This window comes from Schistocerca piceifrons, chromosome 1 (genome assembly GCF_021461385.2).
Source record: "Schistocerca piceifrons isolate TAMUIC-IGC-003096 chromosome 1, iqSchPice1.1, whole genome shotgun sequence".
NCBI lineage: Eukaryota > Metazoa > Arthropoda > Insecta > Orthoptera > Acrididae > Schistocerca > Schistocerca piceifrons.
The window spans coordinates 403,516,356-403,541,230 of NC_060138.1; the positions used below are offsets into that span (position 1 = coordinate 403,516,356).

Sequence of the window (24,875 nt, forward strand, 5' to 3'; positions counted from 1 at the left end):
TGAGATTCTTCCGGACGTTAACGGCTAAGTGGGCTGAAGCACCTTCATGTAGCAGACACATAATCCTTCGAACCATCAACGGCACTTCTTCCAACAGGGAAGACAAAGTCACCTGCAAGAAACGCCGATAGTTCCAGCCAGTTAGGCGACTTGCAAGACTGGTCGCAAAATACGATCACCAATTTTCCCTGTCCGCACATTTCGGCTGCGCCGATGCTGATGATTCGCTGTCACCATAACATGGGGATTCTACATACTATCCCACAGATGACTGTTATGAAAGTTGAAGATACCACTCAGCGTAAAGGTGGCCTCATCGGTGAATAGCGTGGATGACACAAATCCCGGAATTGTGGTGGCCTGGTGAAGAAACCAGTGACAAAACTGATCCCTATGTAGAAAGTCTGCCACTAGTAAGTCCTGCGCACGCTGTAAGTGATAAGGGCATACTCATGGAGAACGTTCCACACTGTCGCCTGGCTTACTGTGTACTGGTGGGTCAACTGCCTAGTACTGACAGCGGTCGCATTGTACAGCGTTAATCACATTTTCCTCCAAGTCTGGTGTCCGAGTATTTCGGGTACGTGCTTCATGATTTCCTATTTCCTGAAGCGACCCTGTCTCAGCAAACGCCGAAACACTGTTGCAAACATTGAATGTTGTGATCGTTGCTGGCGGTGATTGGTCTCCTGATACAACCTTGCTGCCCGCCACCCGTTGCCATTAGCCTTTCCGTAAGTAAACACCATTTCGGCAAGATCTCGATTAGAATACGGAACCATGCTGTATCACATCAACTATAAGGTGGGTCAGCAACAGAAGTGAATCACACAACATTACCAATTACTATGGCAGGAGACGGTGCTAGGGCATGACGTATGAGGAATAGTACCTCCCTCTAGTAGGAAACCATGCTACACCGCGTATTAGACTCCAGACTCTGTGACAAAATATGATTGAATAAATCGTCTCTAGCATGCAAACCATATATTTCCGGACATAAGTTCATAAGGCCATTTTTGTTCTGTATCCTCTCACTGATCAGTCGCTACATTCGTACACGGTGGAAAAAATCACCCTGTATATATTGCTGTGTACAAAATTAGCTAGCACACAGAATTTTTCTTTAGACTTGGGAGGAGGTCACTATCTCTCTCCTTGTTGTTGTTGTGGTCTTCAGTCCTGAGACTGGTTTGATGCAGCTCTCCATGCTACTCTATCCTGTGCAAGCTTCTTCATCTCCCAGTACCTACCGCAACCTACATCCTTCTGAATCTGTTTAGTGTATTCATCTCTTGGTCTCCCTCTACGATTTTTACCCTCCACGCTGCCCTGCAATACTAAATTGCTGATCCCTCGTTGCCTCAGAATATGTCCTACCAACCGATCCCTTCTTCTAGTCAAGTTGTGCCACAAACTTCTCTTCTCCCCAATCCTATTCAATACCTCCTCAATATTTATGTGATCTACCCATCTTATTTTCAGCATTATTCTGTAGCACCACATTTCGAAAGCTTCTATTCTCTTCTTGTCCAAACTGGTTATCGTCCATGTTTCACTTCCATACATGGCTACACTCCATACAAATACTTTCAGAAACGACTTCCTGACACTTAAATCTATACTCGATGTTAACAAATTTCTCTTCTTCAGAAACGATTTCACTGCCATTGCCACTTTACATTTTATATCCTCTCTACTTCGACCATCATCAGTTACTTTGCTCCCCAAATAGCAAAACTCCTTTACTACTTTAAGTGTCATTCCCTAATCTAATGCTCTCAGCATCACCCGACTTAATTCGACTACATTCCATTATCCTCGTTTTGCTTTTGTTGATGTTCATCTTATATCCTCCTTTCAAGACACTATCCATTTCGTTCAACTGCTCTTCCAAGTCCTTTGCTGTCTCTGACAGAATTACAATGTCATTGGCGAACCTCAAAGTTTTTATTTCTTTTCCATGAATTTTAATACCTACTCCGAATTTTTCTTTCGTTTCCTTTACTGCTTGCTCAATATACAGATTGAATAACATCGGGGAGAGGCTACAACCCTGTCTCACTCCCTTCCCAACCACTGCTTCCCTTTGATGTCCCTCGACTCTTATAACTGCCATCTGCTTTCTGTACAAATTGTAAATAGTCTTTCACTCTCTGTATTTTACCCCTGCCACCTTTAGAATTTGAAAGAGAGTATTCCAGTCAACATTGTCAAAAGCTTTCTCTAAGTTTACAAATGCTAGAAACGTAGGTTTGCCTTTCCTTAATCTAGCTTCTAAGATAAGTCGTGGGGTCAGTATTTCCTCACGTGTTCCTATATTTCTACGGAATCCAAACTGATCTTTCCCGAGGCTGGCTTCTACCACTTTTTCCATTCGTCTGTAAAGAATTCGCGTTAGTATTTTGCAGCTGTGACTTATTAAACTGATAGTTCGGTAATTTTCACATATGACAACACCTGCTTTCTTTGGGATTGGAATTATTATATTCTTCTTGAAGTCTGAGGGTATTTCACCTGTCTCATACATCTTGCTCACCAGATACTAGACTTTTGTCAGGACTGGCTCTCCCAAGCTGTCAGTAGTTCTAATGGAGTGTTGTCTACTCCCGGGGCCTTGTTTCGACTCAGGTCTTTCAGTGCTCTGTCAAACTCTTCACGCAGTATCATATCTCCCATTTCATCTTCATCTACATCCTCTTCCATTTCCATAATATTGTCCTCAAGTACATCGCCCTTGTATAGACCCTCTGTATACTCCTTCCACGTTTCTGCTTTCCCTTCTGTGTTTAGAACTGGGTTTCCATCTGAGTTCTTGATATTCATACAAGTGGTTCTCTTTTCTCCAATGGTCTCTTTAATTTTCTTGTAGGCAGTATCTATCTTACCCCTAGTGAGATAAGCCTCTACATTCTTACATTTGTCCGCTAGCCATCCCTGCCTAGCCACTTTGCACTTCCTGTTGATCCCATTTTTGAGACGTTTGTATTCCTTTTTGCCTGCTTCATTCACTGCATTTTTATATTTTCTCCTTTCATCATTTAAATTCAATATTTCTTCTGTTACCCAAGGGTTTCTACTAGCCCTCGTCTTTTTACCTATTTGGATCCTCTGCTGCCTTCACTGTTTCATCCCTCAAAGCTACCCATTCTTCTTCTAATGTATTTTTTCCCTCATATCTGTCAATTGTTCCCTTATGCTCTCCTTGAACTCTGTACAACCTCTGGTTTAATCAGTTTATCCAGATCCCATCTCCTTAAATTCACACCTTTTTGCAGTTTCTTCAGTTTTAATCTACAGTTCATAGCCAATAGATTGTGGTCAGAGTCCACAGCTGCCCCTGGAAATGTTTTACAATTTAAAACCTGGTTCCTAAATCTCTGTCTTACCATTATATAATCTATCTGAAACCTGTCAGTATCTCCAGGCTTCTTCCATGTATACAACCTTCTTTTATGATTCTTGAACCAAGTGTTAGCTATGATTGAGTTGTGGTCTGTGCAAAATTCCACCAGGCGGCTTCCTCTTTCATTTCTTACCCCCAATCCACATTCACCTACGACGTTTCCTTCTCTTCCTTTTCCTACTATCGAATTCCAGTCGCCCATGACTGTTAAATTTTCGTCTCCCTTCACTATCTGAATAATTTCTTTGATTTCATCATACATTTCTTCAATTTCTTCGTCATCTGCAGAGCTAGTTGGCATATAAACTTGTACTACTGTGGTAGGCGTGGGCTTCGTATCTATTTTGGCCACAATAATGCGTTCAGTATGCTGTTTGTAGTAGCTTACCCGCATTCCTATTTTCCTATTCATTATTAGACCTACTCCTGCATTACCCCTATTTGATTTTGTGTTTAGTAGTCACCTGACCAGAAGCCTTGTCCCTCCTGCCACCGAACTTCACTAATTCCCACTATATCTAACTTTAACCTATCCATTTCCCTTTTTAAATTTTCTAACGTACCTGCCCAATTAAGGGATCTGACATACCACGCTCCGATCCGTAGAACGCCAGTTTTCTTTCTCTCGCCCGGAGATCCGAATGGGGGACTATTTTACCTTCAGAATATTTTACCCAAGAGGACGCCATCATCATTTAACCATACAGTAAAGCTGCATGCCCTCGGGAAAAATTACGGCTGAAGCTTCCGCTTGCTTTCAGCCGTTCGCAGTACCAGCACAGCAAGGCTGTTTTGGTTAATGTTACAAGGCCAGATCAGTCAATCATCCAGACTGTTGCCCCTGCAACTACTGAAAAGGCTGCTGCCCCTCTTGAGGAACCACGCGTTTGTCTGGCCTCTCAACGGTTACCGCTCCGTTGTGGTTGCACCTACGGTACGGCTATCTGTATCGCTGAGGTACGCAAGCCTCCCCACCAACGGCAAGGTCCATCATGGTTCATGGGGGGGGATCTCTCTCCTATCTCGAGAGAATAGATGGTATGTAGCTATTCGCTTTTTTGTAAGCTATTGCTCTCACTGGCCGTCAGCTGTGTATTTAATGGGACACCAGGACTCTGTTGCAATAGCTATTGGAAGAAGAATTTGTGCAAATCATGCTGTATTTTGGCAAAAGAAGAATGATTAGACCTGTCATCAAGAGAAATGTAGCCGTTAGTCATAAATGATGATGCATCTTCAAATCAGAAAAGATGCTGTATTTTGGCAAAAGAAGAATGATTAGACCTGTCATCAAGAGAAATATAGCCGTTAGTCATAAATGATGATGCATCTTCAAATCAGAAAAGATTAACAATTCATACAAAAATAAATCCCCAATTGTGTTGCAATTTTGACAGAATCTCCGTAATCGATCAAATTTTTGATGATAAAGTGCTGGTATGGAAACTTACCAAAGGATTTTCTTCCTGTTCTTCATCCGAGAAATCTGAAAATAATGAAGAGTTTCCCCTTCAGGAAGAGCGAATCGCAACGCCAGTTGCTGGTTATTCACCTACGGCACATCCCAGTTGCTGGTTACTCACCTACGACTTGTCAAACTGACAATGTCATCTGCAAATAAAAGAGTTATTATTGAGAAAAAATAAACACGTGATCCATTACACAACACTATGATCAGTGTGTGTGTGTATTGTGTATTAAACTGGGGACCTAGAAACAACGGAGAGGCTTCGTCCTGCTGTAGCGCTCAGCGGTTCACAAACCCACAACACGCCACAGCGGTCCACCCACCCCACCACCGCCCCACACTGAACCCAGGGTTATTGCATGGTTCGGCCTCCTAGCGGACTCTCCCCTCCCGGGAACGTTTCATACCAGACGAGTGTAACCCCAAATGTTTGCATGGTAGAGTAATGACGGTGTACATGTACGTGGAGACAGTGTTTGCGCAGCAATCACCGACATAGTGTAACTGAGGAGGAATAAGGAGAACCAGCCTGCATTTTCCGAGGTAGATGCAAAACGGCCTTAAAAACCATCCACAGGGTGGCCGGCACACCGGACCTCGGCACTAATCCGCCAGGCAGATTCGTGCCAGGGACGGGCACGCCCTCCCGCTCGGGAAGCAGCGCTTTATACAGCACGGCTAACCGGGCGGGCACAAGGTCTGTGTACCACCAGGAGCTGAGAATAATACGTGCAACTGGACTATGGAAGCTAGCCAGTTGTGCCTTGTGAGGGAAGAATGTACGTCACCCGAAAAATATTTTCATGGTTGCATGGCTGCCTTTGTCAGCAATACATTTCAGCAACTTAAATACATCACCACAACCTTTCAGGATACTGATACTTTCGAAACAATACCGACCATATTCTTCATTTCTGTAGTCTGTTGCATAATTAGTTTATTGATGCTAATACAGCGTGTGCAACCACTGAAATGCTTTTTCTCATCACTACGAACCAATTACAATATTTTCAGGCTTTGGAGTTCCTCGACCTGTTTCTGGCTTACAGTGAAGATGTGCGTGCATGTAGTATAATGTCTCTTATCACACCGATATCCAAGCAATCACAGTGATAATTATATAATTTAGATTTTTGACGCTTTTTACCAGAAGCAGAGAGGGGATACACCTGGGGAAATTCACACTTTTCGCATTTTTGTAACATCGCACAATTACACCAGCATTATAGGTAGCACAAAGACAACCTTGTTTCACTTTATAGTATTTAAAATTTCCTGCCTTCACTCTTGATCACATGATTTTATTACATTCCTTACTATTTCACTAACTCCACGATGAATCGTCTTCCATTCTTGCGATCTGAAGACACTGTGGAGGCAGAGGATATACACTGATGTGCTCTATTTGCGAGTGGGACAGGTAAAGAAATGACCGGTAGGTACAAGGGCAAGGTAACGCCGCCACCCACAATACGAGGGCTTGCTGAGTATGTACGCTGATGAGCCAAAATATTATGATCGCCTGCTTAATAGCTTGTTTGTGCATCTTTGGAACGAAATACATCACCTATTCTGCGTATCAGGAATCCGACAGTTTGTTGGTAGGTTGGTGGAGGTATGTGACATTAGATGTCTACGCACAGGTCATGTAAAAAAGGGCCGCTAGAATGCGTACGAGGTGATGGCGTCGCATAGCGATCCAGATGGGCTCCATAGGATTTACGTCAGGCGAATTCGGTGGCCGAGATTTCAACGTGAGTTCACTATAATGCTCCTGAAACCACTCTGAGATACAGACAATTATACTGCTGAAAGATGATATCATCGTCGGGGAAGACATCAAAGAATGCAGGTGTCTCGCAGTGTCAGAGTATATTCTATTACTGATCACCACAGGAACCATGCAAGCGCAGGACATTGCCTCCCACACCATAGCACTGCTCCCACCAGCCCGCGTCGGTTTTCCTGTTACACGTTTCGTTCCGCCATTCACCTGGATTACGGCTTTTGTAGAGACGACCCTCGACCTAGTGCAGCCAAAATGTGATTCACCGGAACAGAGGGAACGTGTCAGTTGATCGACGGTTGAACCCCGATGGTCCCCTGCCCACTACAGTCGTAATTGACGATGTCGTTGTGTCAACATATGAACGCGTAGGGGTGGTCTGCTAGTGCTGCGAAACACTTGTCCGTGCAGCAGCATTTCGTCTTTCGGCAAGGACGTCAGAGATCACCGTCTCTCCTACTTTACATAGCAGACAAGCCTCCGAATCCCACGATTTGTGAAGAGTCCTGGACGTCCAACCGCTTAGCGCCTAGGGACCGTTTCACTGTGCTTCTACCTCTTTCCGTAGATGCTCACGACAGAACCACGTGAACATTCGCCAGCTTCGCCGTTTTCGCGATAAGCGTTCGCAGCTCTGCGTAGTAATAATGCGCCCTTCGACAAAGTCGTTTACCTCAATGGATTTCCCCATTTGCAGCCCATATCTCCGTTGGGGTGATCCCTTGTCCATGTCTGCTCCGCTAACACACTTTTGTTGCCGCGTCTCGTGCCCGCAACGCCACTATGCGGCATTCAGTGTCGCGGTGGGCAGGGGTACTAATGTTTTGGATTATCAGTGTAATCCCAGCAGTTAACGGCTCACCAAACATTGAAAGGCGCATTGTTGTTGACAAAACAAAAACGACAACGAAGCAAAACAGTAAAACTATAGAGATATGAATAACTGAAAAATATAATGTACGAGGGTCACTCCAAAAGAAATGCAACTATTTTTTTAAAATCCATCTTTTATTCTAGATGTTTGAAACTTTTACAGTGTGTAGATATATCCTTTAGGAACAATATTTTCATTTCTCCACATAATTTCCATCTCTCTCAACTGCCTTACACCATCTTGGAACCACCGCCTGTATACCCGCACGGAAAGGACCAACCTGTTGGAGCCACTGTTTGGCAGCGTGCACAAGGGAGTCATCATCTTCAAACCTTGTGCGACGAAGAGAGTCTTTCAGTTTCCCAAAGAGATCATAGTCAGATGAAGCCAGGTCAGGACTGTAAGGCGGGTGTTTCGGTGTTGTCCATCCGAGTTTTGTGATCGCTTCCATGGTTTTTTGATTGACACGTGGTCGTGCATTGTGCAACAGCAAAACATCCTGCTTTTGCCGATGTCGTCGAACACGACTCAGTCGAGCTTGAAGTTTCTTCAGTGTCGTCACATATGCATCAGAATTTATGGTGCTTCCATTTGGCATGATGTCCACAAGCAAGAGTCCTTCGGAATCGAAAAACACCGTAGCCATAACTTTTCCAGCAGAAGGTGTGGTTTTGAATTCTTTTTTCTTGGGTGAATTTGCATGATGCCACTCCATTGATTTCTTCTTCGTCTCTGGTGAAATTGCGCCTACCGTAAAATGCACTCAGCTAAAATGAGACTTAGGGTGATTCGTTGGCAGCAGACTTACACGTTTGGCATGTGTGTGTGAGGGGTGATGGGGAGGGGGAGAGGGGGGGGGGGGAGAGGAAGGTCAGCTCGACAGAGTTCGATACCATGTGTTAGTGCACAGTGCTTTATTCAGAGGCCTGGATATGCCACGCCACATAATAGACTTCAGCGTGCGCAGCTAATTGTCTCTCATTGTCAACCACCCTTTCCTGTGCGTCAACAGTGAGACGACAGCCTGAAGCGAAATGGCGGGCCGTGTCATCTGCAGGCCTCGTGGGCTGCTTGGTGTGCTTCCTCATTGTCCCTGACTACCGCGCGCCTGGTACCCAGCAAAATGATACTTGTGTTTCTTGCTGTTTTTTTTTTATTTACTGGGTTCGTTTGTTGCAACGCTTATAGTGCATTAAGGGTATCCCGATTTTTGAGAAACGTCTTGCTTTGATGATGCCCTATCTGCTTTAGTGTCTTCAGGATCGCAGGTAGAAGTATTTCTGCAGTTGAGGCAGTGTATCCATTCGGGAGGCGAAATTTTAAGATATGGTCGGAGAACATTACTGCCGACCGGTGCGACGGAGCGGTTCTAGGCGCTACAGTCTGGAACCGCGCGACCGCTACGGTCGCAGGTTCGAATCCTGCCTCGGGCATGAATGTGTGTGATGTCCTTAGGTTAGTTAGGTTTAAGTGCTTCTAAATTCTACGGGACTGATGACCTCATAAGTTAAGTCCCATAGTGCTCAGGGCCATTTGCACCATTTTTAGAACATTACTGAATAGCTTCATATTAATACTGACCAGTAGACTGGCTACGTATGAGCGTTATCTTTAACGAGCAACCGATACCAGATTATCAGTCTTCTTCTGGTGAAATTTGCACGTAACGACCTATTACAGTTCACAACACTACACTGGCGTATTTCAAGAATTTTTCTCACATATACTAATCACACAATAACGTCTTACAACACGAATAAAAATAACAGTTTCCATTTTTAAAATGTAAGTAACAGCTTCACAAACAATTATGATACCAAAATTACCATACATTTAGTCGAGTTGATCAGAGGAATAGTCAAAATTGTTACAAATACGTCGCAAATAGAAAATACTTAATGTTCCTGAAAAACATTTATGGATGTACATAGTCACCAACTACTACGTTTATAGATAGTTCTGCGCCACCACTTTCAACTAAGAAGGAATTAGATACAGTTTTCTGTCTTCAAGATACATATATATTTTTTAATTTCCGTAAGTCGTCTGGAAGAGAGACCTATTCACCGAGAGATGAATGGTCAACCGGCGCGTAAAATCGCTTATCGAACCCTGCCTTTCAGCATTTACAAATTATGCACCGAGTAATTAACGAACTCCACGACTGCCACCGGACTCAATACGATGTGGTGATGGGTTTTTGCTGCGTGATAATGCATCCCGCCGATGGGCAGTAGATGCTTCGCAGGTCGTTGGTCAGTCACGGATTACCGTTATCAGCCATTTATAACCCATTTCCCGATTAAAAAGACAGCCAGAGAATAAATGAAACAGAGTATGAAACTGTGGTTTCAATGTGGTAATCAAGAACAGAAAGGAGGTGGAATTGTACCCATAGACGAAAATAGATAACTTACTTTTATTTAACTTTTTCATTTTCCTAACTCTTGAATATGTACAAACTTCATGTTGAGCTATATTTGTTCTATGTGTGACTGCTGTTTGCCGCAACCACAGTGTCAGATACGTATCTCAAACATTTCCTTCATTTAATATGGCATGAAATAACATACCTATTCAAATCCATAGAAAGTTACGAAGTATGCTTATCACAAAAAAAACTTGCTATAATGGTAATATGTAATGTACATAAACGAAACTTTTTTCCCAACTCTTCAACAGCTAGCCGTGTTAAGAACAGTTTCACGTTATAGTTGTTCGCCTAGAAGTTTGATATTAGGAACTGATTAAACATTCGTAAGCGCCAGTGCTATTAACAGGTGTAATACTAGTAATTGAGATCATCTCTTTAATGAATGATTTATCCGTTGTATAGAGAGGAGAAAAATATGTTGATATGAAAATATCTAACCATGATATGGGATAATGCTTGCTGACTGCCAATACCAGCACTTTTCAAAGGAAACAGAAATCGTTTCTACTTGTCAACTGCTTCCACACTGCACAGGAAGTTTTGAGTAAATAGTATGGTAATGTGTGAGTGTTTTAGTAAATGTAAGGTTAGACTCAGTTCAATAAAAATACCCAAAAGACCCACCTAATAGTTATTACGATATTCACTTGGAGAATATATTGTACTTTTGCAATGTAAGCTGTGTTAATGTCATTTATGTGGTTCTTATGGTCTTATCGTAAAACAAAGGGGCAGCAGAACAGTTTAATAGTCTCGGATTTCCCAGATGCTTTTCGTTGCGAGATCAGTGATATGCGAACCTAATGGAGGTTTACAGAGAGTCTGTGTAACATACATGTAGTGGCTGAAGCTGCCAGTTATACCTCCACATTCATATTTTTTAATTCCATCTAATTGTGAGTGCAGTGCTCCTTCGCGAACACTAGACAAACTGTGCTAAAAACAGTTCACCGCAGAAATAGTACACAATCTCCTTTGCTTATGCAAGACAATGTATCAGGATCTTCCAATAAGTTGTCATCCCACTTTCGCTTATTGTGTGTCTTTGGTTCACTCACACGACATTCCCCTTCAAATGGTTGGTTGATTGATTTGGGGGAAGGGACCAACCAGCGAGGTCATTGGTCCCATCGGATTGGGGAAGGATGGGAAAGGAAGTCGACCATACCCTTTCAAAGGAACCATCCCAGCATTCCCTGAAGCGATTTAGGGTTTGAACCGCCGTCCTCCCGAATGCGAGTCCAGTGGTCAAACCACCGCGCCACCTCGCTAGGTCCCTTCAAATGCTTTAAGCGGTATTTCACCTACACGACTCAGTCCAAAGGCGTATTACAAATGCTGAACTAAATACTACAGGCTCTTTTTAGATGTACATAGAAACTTTTTCCATTCCGCGCTTTTTACACACCACCCATTATATAATGATAACTGGTTTCTGTATATAGCGTGAGTCAAAAAAGCACTTTACAGCTTTGTAATGATAGAGAAATTTATTGAGATAAATTTCAGAATCGGTAGATGTGCCATATCTTATCAAATAAGCTCAAGTTACATATAAAAGTGTCACTTGAGTGTCAAGAGACACTTGTCTCTGATGAACACTCGTCGTCGAGTACAACAGACTGGGTTTTATAACTAAGAAGTCTTCGAACCACTCTCAGATCTGTGAACGTATCCCATATGCTCCTACCTTATGTAAAAACCTGTAATAGGGCGCCGTGTCAAACGCTTCCCGAAAATTTAGAAATATGGAATCTGCCTGGTGCTCTTCATTCATAATTCGCGGTATGTCATGTAAGAAACGGTCAAGCTGACTTTCGCACTAGCGATACTTTCTAAAACCTTGATGGTCGGGGGTATAAGCTTCTCGGTCTCAACAGAGTGTATCATATTCGAACTGAGAATATGCTCAAGGATTTTGCAGCAAACAGATGTTAGGTATACTGATCTGCACTTTTGGCGCTCCGTTCTTATACGCAGGAGTCATCTGAACTTTTTTCCAGTCGCCTGGCACTTCGCGCTATCCTAGAGCTTCACGATAAATGCAAGATTAGTAAGGAACAAATGCGCAGAATACTCTTTGAAAAACCGAATTGGGATTCCATCAGGATCTGGTGACTTATTGGTTTCAAACTCCTTCAGTAATTCACCGGTAATCAATTTATTCCCACACTCGTTGCAGCACATCGGGCAAAACTTGTGTGACGGCGGCGTAGATTCGATTTTTCAGGCCGGTTAAATTGTTTGGCAGGGAAGGAACATACACAGAGTCTTTAATGAAACTCCAGAGAAAGAAATCCAGTGGTGTTAAGTCTGGGGAGCGAGTTGGCCATGCGATTGGCCCTTCACAGCCATTCAACCGACCTGTGAAGCGCTTAGCCGGCCGAGATGGCCGAGCGGTTCTAGGCTCTACAGTCTAGAAACACGCGACCGCTACGGTCGCAGGTTCGAATCCTGCCTCGGGCATGGATGTGTGTGATGTCCTTAGGTTAGTTAGGTTTATGTAGTTAAAAGTTCTAGGGGACTGATGACCTCAGATGTCAAGTCCCATAGTGCTCAGAGCCATTTGAACCCATTTCTTGAAGCGCTTATCGAGGAAATCTCAAACTTCCGTGAGGAAATGAGATGCCATGCGCTTTGAATTTGCTAAGGGCAAAAAACACATTAGCTTTTGGGGGCAGTAATGAACGCGTTCCAGGGTTACATGTGGATTTTTGCTGCCCCTTTTCCTGGAGTTTTGGGTGTTCATCACATGACTGAAATGAAATGCTGACTCTTCCCTGAAGACTACTGTGTTCAGGAATGTCTCGTCGTGCGCTATCCGATGCAACATTTCCGCAGGGAATTCCCCACGAGCAACCTTATCTCATTAATAATGTGCTGCGCCGTTGTGGATCTGTGTGGTTTCAAGTGTAAATTTGTAGACAATACTCGTCAACAGTCGTGCAGTTTGAACTGAGAGTGTGGAACCAGACATCTTTAACTGCCAATTTAGGTACTTTTTAGACGAACTTTAATTGAGGTTCATTGGCAGCAGCTTGTAAGCATGTCACTTTCCGACAGAAGCAGTCTAATTTCAAATATTTGTTATCCTGTTTTAGGCAACAGTTTCTTATTACTGACTGGTCACCCAGAACGATCAGACAAGAACTGTCAAAGACTACGAGACACGTTCCTATATTTTTCAGCAGACGCAGAGACATACAGTGATCGCTGGAACATTATGACCACCTGTCTAACAGCCGGTATGTCAATTCTGTCACGGATGCTAGCGGCGACACTTCGTGGTAGGACATGGAAGCAATGAGGCCTTGGTAGGTCGGTGGAGGGAGTTGGCACCACATTTGCACATACAAGTCACCTGATGTCCATAAATTCCGCGGAGGGGGGCGATGAGTCTGACGCCACGTTCAGTCGCATCGCAGATGTGGTCGATGGGGTTCAGACCTGGCGAGTTGGGGGATGGGCCAGTGCATCAATTGGAACTCGCAAATGTGTTTCTTGAACGACTCCACCACACTCCTGACTTTGTAAAATGGCGCATTATCTTGTTTAAAAATGCCACTGCTCTCGGGAAACATGATCGTCATGAAGGAGCTTATGGAGGCCCATCGCGATTTGTGTGCTCAGACACACTTCGGTTATGTTCTTCACGGGTATTCTGCCAGATATAATCGCCTTCAATACACGATATTTCGGCGATCCATCTGACCGCCATCTTCAGGTGCGATCGTTGAGACAGTCACGCCTGAACTGAATGAACATCCGAAACGGCGGCCCCTTTATACCCCGGGTTCCAGGTCACTGCACCTGCGCGAGAAGCGGAAGAGCTGCACCCTGGGAAGCGAAGAATTGTAGCGCCGCTGGCGGTAGAAACTGGCGAAAGCGATAAATCGCAAATTAATTTTAGTACACAAAAAAGAAAATCGTTCCTTGGGACATGGCGTATATTATAAAGAAGGTCATTTTGTTCGGGATACCTCATCACATAGCTATTATAATTTAAAAAGGGTGTAACTCACACACAAATTTTGTGTAGAATCTGACAGGCATTCGGTGAGACCCTGGGGCTTTGTTCACTTTCAGTAATTTCAGCTGCTTCTCAACGCCACTGACGCACATGTGTGTATCATTCATTTCTGCTGTTGCTTTGTTATCACGAATTTCGATTTATTTGTCATCCATGAGAATCTGGACACTAACTTTTTTCCGGGTTTTGTAAGAAGTCCTTCGACAAGAAGGGAGTCATTGAGGCCTTCACGTATTGTCCTTTGCCACTCTATCTATAGATTTATATTTGTCTTAAATCTATCGTGCAGTCAGTGAGACACAAGAAATTGTTTTCCACAGTTGAACGTCATCAACACCACCACCACCACCACCATCTTCTTCTTCTTCACTTCAAGCCTTAGGCTTGTTATGGAAGCCTGTTATGGAAGCCATCGCTTCATGGTCTTCCTTGACTTCTTCTCCCTCCCGACTGATTTAAATTTTTGTATTTGGAGAGGTAATCCTCTTCCACTCACTCTTTGGATTTGTTCATTCAAGGTACTCTTAATTTTTGTATTTTATTGAAGATTTTAAATACATGGGTTGGATAAAAAGTAATAGTAACACTGATACACTGATATGCCAAAGAAATTGGTATAGGCGTGCGTATTCAAATACAGAGATATGTAAACAGGCAGAATACGGCGCTGCGGTCGGCAACGCCTACAAAAGACAACAAGTGTCTGGCGCAGTTGTCAGATCGGTTACTGCTGCTACAATGGCTGGTTGTCAAGATTTAAGTGAGTTTGAACATGGTATAATAGTCGGCGCACGAGCGATGTGACACAGCATCTACGAGGTAGCGATGAAGTGGGGATATTCCCGTACTACCATTTCACGTGTTACCGTGAATATCAGGAATCCGGTAAAACATCAAATATCCGCCATCACTGCGGCCGGAAAAAGATCCTGCAATAACGGGACCAACGATGACTGAAGAGAATCGTTCAACATGACAGAAATGCAACCCTCCCGCAAGTAGCTGCAGATTTCATCAACGAGTGTCAGAGCGCGAACCATTCAACGAAACATCAATGATATGGGCTTTTGCAGCCGAAGATCCACTCGTATACCGTTGATGACTGCACGATACAAAGCTTTACGCCTCACTTTGGGAAATCAACACCGACATTGGACTGTTGATGACTGGTCTGGTCAGACGAGTCTCGGTTTCAAATTGTATCGAGCGGATGGATGTGTATGGGTATGGATACAACCTCAAGAATCCATGGACCATGCGTGTCAGCAGGGGATTGCTCAAGCTGGTGGAGGCTCTGTAATGATGTGGGGCGTGTGCAGTTGTAGTTATACCGGACCCGTGATACGTCTAGGTACGACTCTGACAGGTGACACGTACGTATGCATCTTTTCTGATCACCTGCATCCATTCATGTTCACTGTACGTTCCGACGGACTTAAACAATTCCAGCAGGACAATGCGAGCCCCTACACGTCCAGTGGCTCCAGGAACACTCTTCTGAGTTTAAACACTTTCGCTGACCACCAAATCCGCAGACATGAAAATTATTGAGCATATCTGGGGTGCCTTGCAACGTACTGTTCAGAACAGGTCTCCACCCTCTCGTACTCTTTCGAATTTATGGACAGCCCCGCAGTATTCATGCTGTCAGTTCCCTCCAGCACTATCTCAGACATTAGTCGAGTCCATGTCACGTCGTGTTGCGGCACTTCTGCGTGCTCGTGGGGGCGTTTGTCAGGTGTACCAGTTCCTTTGGCTCTTCTGTGTACAATTAATACCAGATTGTATTGACAGACGTTCACCATATTACATGCCCTCAATATAATGGCCCAGCATATCGATCATATTCTCCACCACATGGAAGGTGCATGTGCCCTCAGCGTATCCATGTTTGCCGACGTCTCGCAAAGACCATCCCATGACACGGATAATGTCTTCTCTTGTGCTGTAGCGCATGACATGAAGAGTTTTCTTCATTTCGGCGAATAGGTCATAACCACAAGGGCTCATATTGCGTCAATAAGGCGGATGTTCCACTGTCTCACACTCCCACACAAGAAGGAGCTCCTGCACGTGTTTCTTCGTGTGGTATCGTGCATTGTCACGAAGTATGATGGGATGTAGGTTATCTGCGATCCACTTGCAGCAGGGAGGTCCGCAGCTCAATTGTCATATAGTCCATGGGGCTTCATTCCAAGTAGGGCCAATCTCGAATGACATACTTGCCAGCACGAAACACTTTCACGCATTCGCCACTGTACGCTATGGCAATGTTGCGTAACGCCATCCCTGAAAACACTGTTGTGCGCTCAGACCACATGCCTTTTAATCTTCATCCATGGATTTCATTCCTGTCTTCTAAACGTATCGTTAGGGCACTTTTTGAACTGGTCGCCCGCACTTTCGGACAGTATACATTGCAGCTGACTCAAATACAGCTGTTGGCACTCACTGCACTACTTCAATTGAGCTTATGCTATCAGCTACAGGCAGCGCGCCTGCCATTATGCCCACCCTTCGTGTTGTGGCAGTGTTGTCCAGCTTTTTATCCAACCCTAGTATAATCAACTCTTCTCCGAATTTAGATGCTTGTCAGCTGTGGTGCATCTCTTTGCAGCTCTTAGAAACCTTGCCTATGTTGCTTGTACGCTGTAACTTTCTTGACGTTTACTTATAACCTACGACTGAAAGCGAAACATTCCTGTTTGCATGCTTATGATCCCAGATGCCACACCGTAACTACGCCAAGTCAACACCTGGTACTTGTAGGATCAGTTGGCCTAGGTCACTTCAACTATAGTATTCTGCATTTGCAATACTAAACTTACTGAGATGCAAAACCGGTATTAGAGAACCCTGAACGACGCGTTGTTGGCTGTGGCAGAGAAGTGGGCAACGCCGCGGCCGCCAGACGGCATCCCTGGGCTGGAGCTGGAGCGCGAAGAGTCCATCGATTGCCCTGAGTGCCTGCCCTCGTGCAGCGACGTCCACTACACCATCAGGGCCAACTCCGCGCCCTTCGCGCCACCCAACGGGCTCGACACTTCACACCCACTCCTGTGAGTACCTGTGGCTTGCTGCAATGTAAACAAAGCTGCACATAACACGGCACAAGTGAGCTTTTCAATGGACGCTAAAGTCGTCAGTTTTAAATTGAACATGTGACGTTTCTACAGTTTACATCTAGTCACGTATTGTCAATGGAAATTACTGCTTTCAGAGAAAACAGATCCGACTCAATCAGTTGCTGAATGAACACTGCTAAGGGACGGTATGAATATGACATTTGGAGTAGGGTACCTTGCAGAAGGTCACTGCTTGCAGTAACAAGTATTTATTTTATTTTATTTATTTACACGTCTAGTTCCGTAGGACCAAATTGAGGAGCAAATCTCTAAGGTCATGAACGTCTCAGAACATGAAATTACAACTTAAATGTAATAATAGATAAAATATAATGTTTATGAACCCAAAAAAATTCAAGCCATAAGTTTCAGAAAATACAATAATACAGTAATGAATATACCGGATGATCAAAAAGTCAGTATAAATTTGAAAACTTAATAAACCACGGAATAGTGTAGATAGAGACGTAAAAATTGACACACATGCTTGGAATGACACGATGTTTTATTAGAACAAAAAAAAGTTCACAAAATGTCCGACAGATGGCGCTGGACAGCAAAACGTTAGTAACTGCTACCGTGACGGGTGAGAGGTACGCCTATATGTTACAGAATCGCATCATCCCCAGCCTGGCTGATAAACACTTGCTGAAACGTACGATGTATATGCAGGATGGTGCTCCACCCCATATTGCTAGACGCGTAAAAGATCTCTTGCGCCCGTCGTTTGGTGATGATCGTGTGCTCAGCCGCCACTTTCGTTGTGCTTGGCCTCCCAGGTCCCCAGACCTCAGTCCGTGTGATTATTGGCTTTGGGCTTACCTGAAGTCGCAAGTGTATCGTGATCGACTGACATCTCTAGGGATGCTGAAAGACAACATCCGACACCAATGCATCACCATAACTCCGGACATGCTTTACAGTGCTGTTCAACATTATTCCTCGACTACAGCTATTGTTGAGGAATGATGTTGGACATATTGAGCATTTCCTGTAAAGAACGTCATCTTTTCTTTCTCTTACTTTGTTATGCTATTCTGATCAGATGAAGCACCATCTGTAGGACATGTTTGATCTTTTGTATGTTTTGGTTCTAATAAAACCCCATGTCATTCCAAGCATGTGTGTCAATTTGTACCTCTCTATCTACATTATTCCGTGATTTATTCAGTTTTCAAATTTATACTGACTTTTTGATCACCTGGTATATATTGACAGGCCAATGTCAGAATACCCATACCAGTGAACAAGGGTCGACATGAGGTTCGCGAACTTACGCCACTTACAGCCCGAAATGCCCGTTTGTGAGCCAAAAATGTCCTTTGAGAATGGGAACAGTTACCACAAAATATAATACCATATGACACAAGCGAATGAAAATAAGCAGAGTACACTAATTTTCGTGTCGAACGATCACTTACTTCGGAGACCGTTGGAATAGTAAAAATGACAGCATTATGTCTTTGGATAGCAACCTGAACGTTGGATTTCCACTACAGTTTACTATCTATCTGAATACGTAGAAAACTGAACTGTTCTGTTTCACTAATCATATGGCCATTGTGTGAAAATAAAACGTCGGGTTTTGTTGAATTGTGTGTTGGAAACCGTGAAAACTGAGTCTTACTTTGATTTAGCGTTAATTTATTTTCTACAAGATATGAACTTATGTCATGAACCGCACTGTTTGAAACAGATCCAATGTCACACACAACATCCTTTACTACGAAGCTAGAGTCATCAGCAAACAGAATTATTTTAGAATTAACTGTAATACTAGAGGGCATATAATTTATATAAATAAGGAACAGGAGTGGCCCCAACACTAATCCCTGGGGCACCCCCCTTTTGACTGTACCCATTCAGACTCCACATAACAGCCTTTCTCAACACGGTGAATAATGACCTTTTGCTGTCTGTTGTTAAAGAAAGAGTTGAACTAATTGTGAGCTACTCCCCGTATTCCATAGTAGTCCAACAGCTGGAGCAATATTTTGTGATCAACAAAATCAGACGCCTTAGTTAAATCAAAAAATATGCCTAGCGTCCGAAATCTTTTCCTTAATCCCTCCAGTACCCCACAGAGAAAAGAGAATATAGTATTTTCAGTTAAATTTCTAAAGCGGAACTGTACGTTTTATTGCAAATTATGTGATATAAAATGATCAATTATCCTTACATGCACGGCCTTTTCAATAACTTTAGCAAACACTGACGGCATAGAAATAGGTCTAAAATTGTCGGCATTATCCCTTTCTCCCTATTTATAAAACGGCTTTCCTACTGAGTATTTTAATTGTTAAGGAAACTGACAATTCTTAAAGGACAAATTACAAATATGGCTAAGCACAGCGCTAACATCTGACTAGCATTCTGCTAGGAGCCCCATCATATCAGTGAGAGTCCTTAGTCTTCAGTGATTGAATTATTGACTCAATCTCTCCCTTGTGAGTACCGCAGAGGAGTATTTCAGACACCAATATCGGAAACACATTTTTCAAGAGAGTTTTTATTTAATTTTCCAGCAATGCTCAGAAAATGATTGTTTAATACTGTACATATACCTGACTTATCAGTAACAGAAATATTTTTACTGCGAATTGACTTTATATCGTCGACCTTGTGCTTCTGACAAGACACTTTCTTCACAACTGAGCACATGGTTTTAATTTTATCCTGTGAATTAGCTATTCTATTTGCATACCACATACTCTTCACCTTTCTAATAACAATTTTAAGCACCTTACAATACTGTTTGTAATGGGCTACTATAGCTTGATTGTGGCTACTTCTAAAATTTCGATATAGTTTCCACTTTGTTCTACATGATATCCTTATCCCACTAGTCAGCCGCTCAGGCTGCCTTATACTGCTAGTACCCGGTTTAGAGCGTTCTAATGGAAAGCAACTGTCAAAGAGCATGGGAAATGTGTTAAGCAAAGCATTATATTTGTCATCTATGTTATCGGCACTATAAACATCCTGCCACTCTTGTTCCTTAACAAAGTTTAAAAAACTCTCTATTGCCGCTGGATTAGCTTTCCTACGTAATTTGTAATTATATGTGGCATTTGAGTACAAAAGCCTTTTACTGTTAAAATTTGTGCATCATGGTCTGAAAGGCGATTCACTCTTTTACTAACAGAATGCCCACTCCATAATGAAGATTGAATAAAAATACTATCTACGGCTGTGCTAATGTTCCCCTGCACCCTGGTTGAAAAAACACAGTATACATCATATAAGTTTAGGAGATCTACCAGCATCCTTTTTCTAGCACAACAATATACAAAATTAATATTGAGGTCACAACATGTAATACATATTTCGTTCTTCCTATAAAGTGAACCAACAAACCCTCTCTAGCTTGAGCAGAAATGCTCTGAAGTCAGAGTTAGTGGACCTATAAACAACAACAACTAAATTCAAATACCTGTTCAGTGCAGTGCAGTGATACGTCTACGGAGTCAAATGAAATACTGTTTTTACGTACATGGCCATTCCCCCACTCCGCTTGAAACTCCTTGAGAAGCAGCCAGCTAATCTGTATCCGGGTAAAGGAAGCCTCTGAATCGTCAAGTCATTTAAGTGGTGCTCCGATTCATCAATAATGTCGGAGTCAACATCTATAAGCAGTTCATTAACTTTGTCTCTAATACCTCTTATATTTTGATGAAATATGCTAATTCCATCTGTACTTGGGTACCTGACCTTCTCTGAAGGTGATCCCTTATTAGAGGGACTTCCTTGAAGCATGTATATCTATCGGCTGACTTCAACCTAAAAAAAAGTTGCAGCTCTAACACCAATTACTACAGGAATTTTTCCATGAGTAGTCCAACCACCACCCACTACAGTGTCACTTATACGATTTTCCAGCCTTCCCTTCCCACACCTGTTCAGGTGTACGCCATACCTAGTGAAACTTGATCTATTGACAGACTCAACTCGCATCACTGCAATGTGAGCCATGCCCTCTGCCATCAGTGCCTTCTCCAGCCTCATGTTAACACGCCTAACAGCTGCATTACGATGAGGCCGATCATGACGCTGAAACAGTTGCACAAACTGCATATTAGTGCCACCAATTTGAGTAGCTATCTTTACCAGGTCTCCACCTACATCATATTCCCCGTCCCTATCAAGACTATTCCCTGCTCCTCCTACAGTCACTACCTGACTCTCTTTCGTAAAATTCCTACATAACTCCCCTATGCTCTCAGTCACTTGAGCCAGTCCTGCACTAGGCTTCACAATGTTGGTGACCTGGTACTCACTCCCCAACACTTCCTGCAACTGAGGGTCCACCCCTCTACCGTAAGAACTATTTAGCAGCAGAACCTTCTTCTTTCTGTTAGTCTTAGCGACTGACTTAGGTTTCCTAATACCGAGGACTACAGAATATTTCCTACACCTACAGCTACAAGAGGCTCCTCTCCACTCAACTCTGATAGTTGGTCAAATCTATTGCACATGCGCAAAGTACAACTGTCTGAATACCTCTTCCTCCTAGCTGCCTTCTAGCTAACTGCCAGTTCCCATTCCCCAGCACTCTTCATCCTCCTCAACCTATACAGTTCCTCCTTTGCGTATTGTAACTGCACCTGAAGGGCACAGATCTTACGTTCCTGCTCCTCTATGCTTATTTCTGCTACAGATTCTGCATTCGCAGGACAGGATCTCGCTAGAATTCCCACTGGCTTCCCCACTGCATTCCCGCAAATGAAAATAATTTGAACAAATCCCACACTGTAACCCATTACTCACAAACCTACGACACAAAGCCCACCATTCTCACTTACGGTAAAATTTTACAGTTACTGAAAAAAAGTCTACGTTATCTAATTACACCAGTAGTACTATTTACAGAACTAACAATAGTGGACCCGAAATTCTCTCTCTACTAATAAAGCAACAAGTTTTATTAATACTACTAAACCACACCTAATACCAGTACCACCAAATCTACACACAATTTCTTAGCTGAAACCAAAAATTCAAGTGGCCACTGGAAGACTCAACGAAGTTAAAACAGGGAATGAAAATTGTACTGAAATATTTCACTAGAAACAATAAGAAACGGCAACTGAAATCTACCACACAAAGTTTACTAAACGACTTCAACGAACAATTCTAAAAATCATAGTGAGCGAACGTTTCCTAAAGTTTATTAAACCGTTATTTCGCCAGAAACAGCACGAGACACCTTTGAAAACTATTAAACTTAATAACTGATAACAGCGCACAAACAGCTTAAGAACCGCTACAGCTGCAGCTGCTTGCCGCGAAATGTAAACACACTGCTAATATTTGGATGAAAGATTGAAAACTACTAAATTTAATATTTGAATACAGTGCACAAACAACTTTGGCAGTACTTAGCTTTATAACTGCTACAGCTGCAACAGCACGGCGCGAAAGCTGCACGTCTTCAATGGGCCAAATTTCACACAATGAAGCTGACTGGAGACATGATCTTCGATGGGGTGAGTCGCAGTTTTACTCGTTTTCAAGGTTCTGTTAAAAGCGGTAAAAATGAAAACCTTATAGTATCATTTTGTTGCCCATCTGCACGCCTGCCTGTCTGTCCATACGCTAAGACCACTTTTTCTCAGGAACAGATAGAAGTATCAACTTGAAATTTATGTCAAGGAATAAGGTCTATGGTCCCTAGACGGCGTAAATAATTTGTGGCGACATAACTGGAATGTAACATGTCACTAAGCGACCATAAATATACTTATTGGTGTTATAGTCTCGCACATTCCTGCTACCCAATAACTCTTCTCCCTCCCCCTTCATGTTTTCATATCTTCTACTGCCACTGTCATTTCAGTCTTCTCCTTCATCTATATTCCTTTCACTCCTGATAACTCTAATCATAGACTCAGTATTATTTAGGAAGCTGACAGAGTGGAAGAAGCAAACAGCTCCCCTGAAGGTTGAAGTTGGGCAATTCTACAGTGCTGGCTGGCTAGGCTGCTCCGGGGTCTAACTAAAGAAGAAAAGTACAACAAATGAATTGCCGCCCAGTGGTGACGCTTAGTCATTACAACCTGTTGTGCCTTCCAGGATGGTGGATTGCTGTTGGAGAAGTACTAGCTAGCAGACTCTTATAAATGCCGCCCCCCACTCCCCGCCCTAGAAATCAGACCATTGTTCTCAAGTGTTCTATCATGCTTGGCCACGTTCTTTGTACATGAACTTATCGAGGTGTGTATTTGACACTCACCACTGCCATTCCCATCAGCTTCTGAATTTGAGGTAGAGTCAACTGCAGTGGCAGATATCCAGTCACTTACGAATGACTTCGTCTCCAGTAACAATAGGAAACCGCTTGAGCTGGGTGTCCGTATACAGAAGAATTGGTGTCTTGCTGTGTCCCCTGCTGGGTGAGTGTATCCTACTGGCGGCCACGTCCCTAGTAGGTTGTGTATTCGAGCTTGGGTTGGTGACAGCCTGGTCTCTCCGTTGCCAGAGCGACTCCTTCTTTACTAATCACTACCCAACACGCCTTTGGGTTTGGCCATGCTGGATGTTGTAGTTCAAGCACCATTTATCCCGGTGTGGTACGAGACGACCACGAGTTAGTCAGAATGCAACTGACACACTTCATGGTAAGCTTAGTTGACGCCTGTGCCCGTCGCTACTAACAAGTGCTGTGCTGGCTCCCGATCCGGCAGTTGCTGACCACGGCACTCAGTACGCCAGGTGCCACTGACTGGCAACAGCCTCACGCTGCTGTAATCTCGCTCTGTGCTAAAATGAATAAAGGTATTGGAATCAGATTTGTTTCACTAATGAGTCGCCAAGCAATTCCAGCCACCATCACCTCTACAGCCCACATCCAATCAAGGAAGTGGCAACTTCTCCTGTCCTACAAACAGTTGACCCCTCTACCGACTGAACACTTTCTATGATGGTCTTCGTGGTACTGATGTGTTGCTGCTCTAGACTGTGATATGGGATCTGCTGTGGGTCGATAGAGCTCTGTTCAGCGGTATAGAGAAGGGAACATATTAGATGTCATAAGGATTCGGGTAATAACAGGAACTTCAAAACGAGTACAAGTGGAGAGGACTGGATGAAGCTGAATTTGGTCTTGCAAGGAAGGTTACAATGGTACTGAGAATAGATGAGGGTAGATGTGGTAAAATGAAGTGAGGGTTATTTCGACTGTTAGTCTCAGCAGCATTCGTGGTTAATAGGCAGTGGGCAGTCAATATGGATAATGGAGGTTGTGACAGTGGTGAAAGGCGTGGACCTTTTGGAGGAGAGTGGCAACGAAGTGGATAACGTCTTCAGTAAAGGGGTCAGGATACAATGATTTATTGTTGTGGACCGGTGGGGCGCGATGAGATAATTTATTGTCGTAGGAGCTTCAGCCATACATTTATAGAAGTAGATGGGTTGGAACAGGTTACTAGTATTGAGTAAAGCAAATTGGAACATTGTTTTAGGAGGTGATCGGACTTGCAGTCAGGATCTAGGTTTATTGTTATAGTCTTAAGTTAAATGCTGATTATATACGGCTATATGACGTTTTTGGTAATGGTTTGTCTTGTATCTCAGCCATAAGCAGAAGACGTAGGAACGGAGTTAGCTTCAGAGACAGACCATAGCAACAGAGAGGGCACTGCCGAGACAGGCGTGCAGCCAGCAGACTGATTACGGAAGTTGCTTAGAATAACATGGAGGGTACCTACGACTTGGCGTTAGTTCCCGCACTACCGGAACATAGCCAAGAGCGCG

At 43.4% G+C, this 24,875-nt stretch overlaps 1 protein-coding gene across 1 annotated transcript in view; it reads left to right on the forward strand.

Annotated features, from left to right (window-relative positions):
* LOC124729832 (sodium channel protein Nach-like) overlaps nucleotides 1–24,875 on the forward strand; it is a 138,237-nt gene that overhangs the window by 111,132 nt on the left and 2,230 nt on the right. The window contains exon 7 of the mRNA XM_047248498.1: nucleotides 16,883–17,057. Coding sequence (XP_047104454.1) covers nucleotides 16,883–17,057 — 175 coding nt within the window. The remainder of the gene's footprint in view (nucleotides 1–16,882; nucleotides 17,058–24,875) is intronic.